Source organism: Fusarium coffeatum, assembly GCF_003316985.1.
Source record: "Fusarium coffeatum strain FIESC_28 chromosome Unknown BRIP53273_contig_247, whole genome shotgun sequence".
Lineage (NCBI taxonomy): Eukaryota > Fungi > Ascomycota > Sordariomycetes > Hypocreales > Nectriaceae > Fusarium > Fusarium coffeatum.
The window spans coordinates 1-6,922 of NW_022158039.1; the positions used below are offsets into that span (position 1 = coordinate 1).

Genomic DNA, 6,922 nt, shown 5'->3' on the forward strand with positions numbered 1-6,922 from the left:
CGGCCAATTCTTTTGACACCCTGACGCCAAGCCACCAGGGAATACTGGAACTGTACCAGAGTTGACGCGTAGGCTGTTCCGTTCCGTCATACACAGGACAGTTGTCTGAACAAGTAACCTCATTCACACAAGGACCGTTTGATATGGAATAGGCATTGCTATTGCTACCTGTCATCCAGACCGATTGACTGTCGTCCAAAGGTTGAACAAAGCTGAGAACTGTCTATATAAACTGCTATGTCGCCCATAATCATGAACAGATCTTCTCCAGCATCATCCTCACGATTCTGTACATCCTTTCGCCGTCTTGTCAATAGCAGTCATGAAGTACTCCACTACCACTCTTCTCATTCTTGCCCAGGGCATCACTGCCGCCCCATCTCTTTTGAGCCAATTTCGCCACAAAAATGCCAATGTCAAGGTTCCTGACTCAGCCGAGGACATCACGTAAGTGACAGCCTCCTTAGCTATTGTCTGTTTGGCACCATGATTTACCCTACCGATTTCTATCCATGTTCTTGAAAGGTTCACGTTACTGACTCGTAATAGCCTTTCCATCAAAGTTTCACAATCGCCCATTGAAAAGATGCATCACGGAGGTAAATGGGATATTTGCTGGCTGATGTGCTGGCCCGAGGAGCATCAGTGCCCCGAGACCTGGGTAAGTAAAAGCTCTTTATTGTGTTAGCAAGCAAATCACTAACAATTGCGCAGTATAGTAAGAAAGAGGTGAGAGATTTCGTATCAGGTTCAAGAGTTATACACTAACGTGAAGGTCTAGGGTAATTGTTGGACTTGTTGCCAGTCATAAGGATACGTTTGATGTGCGCAGAGGGAGGATGAAGTACTAAAAGACTTGATCCTTGGCGAATGGTGATCAAGAGTCTTTGCCTACGCTCGTTGGTTGATTTCAGCTCTTGTTTTCGATATGGAATATCTCTATACTTTATATGCATTCTTTTCAAATCTCGGAACTCTGTATCAATTATGACTCTTCTCGAAAGGCAGCCAGCAAGAAACTAACTATACCTCTTACTATCAGCGGACAAAGCCCTCAGCTCCTGCAATATCTGATGGAATTGCCACTGGAGATTTCCCTCACGACGTTCCAACCACGCTTCGGAAGGAATTATGTTGGCTTGAGGATATGTGCGGATCCCGAGATCCTCGCCAGCAAAGGAAGTTAATGCAGCTTCTATATCCATAACGTCCAAGTCCAAGCTTCTCGTCAGAGACCATATCTTCATTGCTTCTTCTACCTTTTTGGTATATGGTTCAGTGACATCAAGCCACCTTGGAACGCACTTTACATGGAAAAGGATCTCCATCATCTCGAGGTGGGATTGCTGATACCCTACACGCTCACACAACAAGGTTGAGGGCTCTTTTCGAGACATAACGAGTCGGAGCTTTGGCGTTGGTCTGCGTAGTTTGTTGAGTAGCTCGTCAATCTGAGTAACCACTCCATCATCAGAGATAGGTCTAGCCGTGGTAAGAATATGGGGAAGGACAAAGCTAAGTTTTGTTTCCACTAGTAAGGCGAACTGTCCAGGCTTCTGTGTCGACAAGTTTCCTACTCAACAAAATCGATGTCGCCCACCAGTCTTTCCACTGTGATACGAACAAGCAGTGGTCTAACAAGATCAGGGCAGGTTTCTGCCAAGGTTAAAGCGTAGTTGGTCAGGAGGCGAAGAGATTTTCGGACTGGGGAAGCGAGCGTGTTTCCATAGAGGGGATTTGATAACAACAATCCAGTCTCCGGTAGACTAACAAAATTCGTACTGATACAAACGAATGGTTCGCCCAGTACAGCCGTGCTATGTGAAGAATGCCGATTTAATTCATTGGTATATAAGCTAGCACCCATTGCCACGAGTTGTTGCATAAAGCCAAACCAAATGGCGGTGCTGTCTCGGCTAGCGAATCTTATTTGGGTGCGAAGCTCCGGAAGGAAATCTCTCAGAACGTCTGTAGGGGAGGGCTCTGAAGGCGATGACTTTATGGCAGACAGTACGAAACTATGAAAGTTGGTGTCTCGAGCTAGGAGGCTTAGAAACTGCGGTTTGGGCATATACCAATGGCTGTCACCTATAATGTCATTCCTGTACATCTCCTCAACCAGTGGCAACATAGAAATAGCTTCTCGAACCCCTTGGATGCCATGATCCTCAGCCAACTCATTGACCTGGTTCAGTAGTCCGAGGGCCGGTCCTGGCAGTCCTTTCTGGGAGTGAAGAAAACAAAAGATAGCAAGAAGGCCTTCCAGTAACTTTGTAGCTGTTTCAAGTTGAGGGGTATTGTGACCTTGCATAATGGTATGGCCAATCTCCGTATCGGTCAAGAAGACATGAGCGGTGCGGTGGATGAAGTCGACGCGCCACCACATCAAACTGGACTCATCCTTTGGCACAAGACGTCGGCCAAAGAGCGTGATAGCCGGTCTCACCTCCAACATCCCCGCACACTTCGTCTCGAGGGCTCGTTTGATCTTCGTGCAATCGCGACTTATGGTAACCGCGTCTAGCCTACTCCCTCGCCGGAGGATGGCATTCCTCAACTCCGGCGTCTCTGCACACATGATCTGTCCTAACGTAGGCTGAGTAATTGTGGCATGCTCAAGGACATTTGGGTTCTCCATCGACTCGCAAAGAAGCGTTCCTGGCGTCTTTTGAAGAGCGTATCGAAAGTATCTGATGGCAATATCACGGTATACTGGGCTATCAATGTTTAGGTGCAGCCATGGACTAGCATAAAGATTTTCTAGGTCGCCGGGGAGTCCTTTTAGTCGTTTGATGAGCATAGTATCCGTGTCACCGCTTTCGATCCCGATTTTCAGGTTCCTTAAAGACAGATGAACCCACAAGAATACGCCCTGAGCCTTATCAATCAGCACGTATAGTATTTCAAAGAACGTATTGCGAGAAATCATGTTTTGGACTCGAAATGGCTTCAGGCTCTTTCGTACATAGATACTCATCTCAGGGCGTGTGAGATTCCCCAGCGAGATATTGGAGGCAGATTGCCTCTTGAGCCAATAGACAGTCAGAGTCTCCGGACAACCGGTGACGCAGATCTTGATATCAGGAAAGACTAGAATATCATCGATCAACTTTGTAAGCTTTGAAACACCATCTGAGCTACAGATCTCTTCAAGAGCATCAATAAAAACGCACAGACTGTGCTCTGTTGCCTCAAAAAGGTAGAAGAGCATGGTCCTTAATGTGCTCTCCGACCAGTCGTGATAATGTCTATGAGACTCAAGATCGCAGCGGCCCATCGCGAATTCCAACAGATCTTGGCTCCAACTAACATTCGATAAATCAGAGAGCATAATAATCCTTTGATGCGATTTTGGGAAGAGGCCCCAATCTTCCAGAAGAAGTGTGGCAGGATGAAAGTTCCTTGTGAATGCTAACAGAGAAGAGCCTTGGTATTTGGATTGTCAATAATGAATTTGACCAGGGTACTTTTTCCAGATCCGGGCTTGCCCTGAATGCAAAATAATGAGCTTTCCGACCGCAACCATTTGACAAAGCTAGCCCAGGCCTCGTCAATGTGTTCATCCCTGAAGTGGAGCGAGCTGAGATCGCCAGTGGAGCTGTCGTCGCTCTCATCGGAGTCGCTGCTTTCTAAACTCGAAAGACTAGTCCCGTCACCATCAACTGTAGCCACCCTATCATAAGAGGCGAAGACGCGAGAAAAGGTTGATTCGCTCGAGTCTATGAGGTCTTTATACCGTTTCTTCATCTCTGGTGACCTCAAACTCTGAGGGAATTCTTTACGTTGTACGTCAGTTGTAATGTGATCTTTGATAGCTTTTTGGGTATCGGCTGTTTGTCGAATCACCATGTCTCTTGTTTCCTGATGCTCTACGCGCATCAAGTCCTCCAGCTTGATGTACCCTTGAGCGATCTGCACTACAAGAGTCTGGACATCACTGCCCAGATTGCGGAAAGATGATTCATGCCGTATCCGCTGTGCATCACCTTGAGAGCTATAAAATACCGTGAGCAGAAAGGAGTGGATATACCGAGAGACCACATACCATATCAGAGTCAGCATCTCCGTTTCCATCACATGTCTATGTCTAGAAAGTGCTAGTTCTAGACGGTCAATCCTTTTCCGATGGCTTGATGCCCTGAGCGCAGATTTGAGTGCACTGATGACATTGCCCTTTCTCTGCATGTCCGTTACAAAACGAAATTCAGTCTGCAATTCTTGTGCGGAAAGTCAACAGCTTTTGGCAATTTCATTCAGTTTCATTTCTGCTTCCGTAGCCTGTTGACCTGTTTGTAATGCTTTGCATCGATCTTCAATCCTGCTGATAGCCTCTGACATACGAGTAGCGTGGCCCTCAAGGTCGTCATTAGCAGTCGGCTTGCCATCGTAGATCTTCTTGCATAGGGCGATAGCTTCGGCAGAGAACAAAATGACTTGAAACACAGCGCTTACAGCTCCAAGTGCCTCGATTCCGGTCGCCATAGTTGATTACGAGTGTTTTGTGAGATGAGGGGAAGATGATCCGGAAACGAGGCTGCGAGGCAGCTGCGTATTCACAATATGCAGGCTGACCAACGTCACAACAGGGATGTAATTACGCATGAAGGTTATTCAAATAGCGAAGGGAAATAGCAGTATAGTTTTACGGTCTATTGCATAAGGGAAGTGGTAGACCATAATAAACAGAATTAAAATGACTGCATCGCAGTAATAACAACTGACTCCAATATCTCGACAAAATCGGAGTTGGGGGTTTCTGAACTCCTCATCGGAAAGAACATACCAATCGCTGAATACGCTGAGGAGATGGACTGGCCGCTAAAGGATAGTGTGTAGGGCCCCTGTCGTTGACGTCGTCTCGCTCGAGGTAACCCGCGGTATCAAAAATAGTGGCATCCCGGAAATTGACAATGAAGTGGAGAAACTCAAGAAACTCAGAATACACACTCTTAGGTCCGCCAATGGTTGAGGTATGAGTGTTATTTCGGGTTTGCTAGTATCGTATTGGGAGATAAGACGCCCAGTGATACGTACTGAGAAAAAGATTACTTTAAAACATATAAATTGTCGATTAACACGTACTTTTCATGATGCAATTTAAACTCAATAAAGTCCAAAACAAGGCTATTGTGAGTCATCTGAAATGAACACACATGGAATGCTAGTAGTATCTGCGGCGAGTCCTAGGCCATGAACGGTGAGCGTTGGCTGTGTGGTCGGTTGACTACCTTTCTCGGTGCACTAGGGTTGAAGGAAGAATTGTGATACGTCCTTTTCATATGATATGAGGAAGCTCTATACCGTATGTTAATCAAAACCACAGCCCTATTCTGACCTTATGCCTGTTGCAGTACTAAAGGACAAGCAAATATGGCTTGGTTCTAAAGCTAAGTTGTCAATCTCTGGGCTGTAAGCTTAAGCGCTCATCAGTGTTAGTAACTTAGTACACCACAAGTGGAGTGTCAATATTCTGTTGTGACTGTCGTTCAGTTGAAATCAATAACGCTTTGTGTTCAAAAGTTCGTAACACATGGCGTTCATGTGGCGTGGCTGTTGGAGACATAAAGAATGAAAGTAGCTACCTTGTTCTAGTTTGGACCATCACTTAGGCCAGTTGATTATAGCAGCCTAAGCTATGGAAGCCAAGTCTTCTGTTATTAGCTGATTATTTATCCATGTGCTCTTCTTATGATAGCTGACACGACGACATGGATAATGTTTTTCCCTGGTGATATGCAATCTCTTCTACACAGGAAGATATTTTCGGATTCGGTTCAGCAACGTGTAGGGCACCTGACCACTGCTAGAGCAACCGTAAGCACAGCAGCGTAAAGGCATGGCACCAGCAACAGTTTCAACATCACAGAAATATCTTCCGTAAAACATCATAGAATCAGAATAGAATTAAACCCCCTGGAGTATAAATACCTGTGCCCGCCTGGACCCTGTCTCCCTTCACATTATCTCAACACACAAACCATTGTATATCTTACTATAATAGCCAGAATTTAGCTCAAAGATGGAGGTGCGACGCCCAGTACCCTTCTTTTATACATACGTCATCGAGACTTCACAGGTCACTCACAACCAGAAGATGTTCGAGGCACTCACAGACATATATGGCGAAGGTAGATTCGAAGCGCGTTGGCAGGGTCCAGATGGCTTCCGAGTCGAAGTAAAGACTCATGATCCTAACGCGCCATGGGAGAGACTAAGGGCCATGGGTTGGGTATGCCAGGCGTTGCAGATCGACGATGGTATTGTTTTCAAGGTGGACCAGATAGATAGTGAATATCACTAAACCCTAAGCCCTGAGTGATTCAGAAAGAACAATTCTCTGTATTCTGTACAACTATTTATGCTGCAGTGAATGACTCCACCTTGACTGATCCTCCCAGAGAGTTCTCAGCATAGTTGAAAATACCAAAGCGATACGCAATAAAGAAAGCCCACCCATTGTAAAGTTTGAAGTTAGGTCCAAGCGTCTCATACTTGGATCCATCCCAGCTATAAGAGAAGACTGTGCTCCCAGTGCCCGCGGGGTCAGTGTCCATCTGGACCTTAAGCCAAACTGCGGTTCTTCCAGAAGGCACAGCAGCAGTGGCCTTCACCTCACCCATAGCAGTTGTCTTGCCATCCCATTCATCCATGTTCATACCATGCTTGGTCGCCAGAGTAAACTGTCCGTTCGTGCGATGAATACCGATGTAAGCGCTCTGATCACGGAAGGCAGAGAGACCAGCGCGGTCGCCATCTTTCATCTTGGAGAAGTCGATCTTGACAGTTCCGACAGGTCGGCTACCGTGGGTTCTGTGGGTGAGAGTGTTGCGGGCTTGATAGATGTCCTTTGTCACTGTGGCTGTGCGAAGAGTCAAGCCATTGTTGACGGTGAAGGAGTTTGTGTCGGGGTTGTGGTTCCATT

The 6,922-nt window shown here is 46.3% G+C and overlaps 3 protein-coding genes across 3 annotated transcripts; 1 reads left to right on the forward strand and 2 right to left on the reverse strand.

Annotated features, from left to right (window-relative positions):
- Positions 1 to 322: 322 nt before the first annotated feature.
- On the forward strand, positions 323 to 781 carry FIESC28_09511 (uncharacterized protein; the record flags this gene model as incomplete). Its single annotated transcript, XM_031163647.1, has 4 exons — positions 323 to 447; positions 550 to 661; positions 715 to 729; positions 776 to 781. The coding sequence occupies 4 exons, from the start codon at positions 323 to 325 to the stop codon at positions 779 to 781; spliced, it is 258 nt and encodes an 85-aa protein (XP_031012292.1).
- A 792-nt stretch (positions 782 to 1,573) lies between these two features.
- Positions 1,574 to 3,211, reverse strand: FIESC28_09512 (uncharacterized protein; the record flags this gene model as incomplete). The annotated part of the gene is made up of 1 exon (XM_031163648.1): positions 1,574 to 3,211. The coding sequence occupies one exon, from the start codon at positions 3,209 to 3,211 to the stop codon at positions 1,574 to 1,576; it is 1,638 nt and encodes a 545-aa protein (XP_031012293.1).
- Positions 3,212 to 3,411: 200 nt separating this feature from the next.
- On the reverse strand, positions 3,412 to 4,482 carry FIESC28_09513 (uncharacterized protein; the record flags this gene model as incomplete). Its single annotated transcript, XM_031163649.1, has 3 exons — positions 3,412 to 3,994; positions 4,046 to 4,217; positions 4,341 to 4,482. 3 exons carry the CDS (start codon positions 4,480 to 4,482, stop codon positions 3,412 to 3,414), a joined length of 897 nt encoding a protein of 298 aa, XP_031012294.1.
- Between the last annotated feature and the right edge of the window lie 2,440 nt (positions 4,483 to 6,922).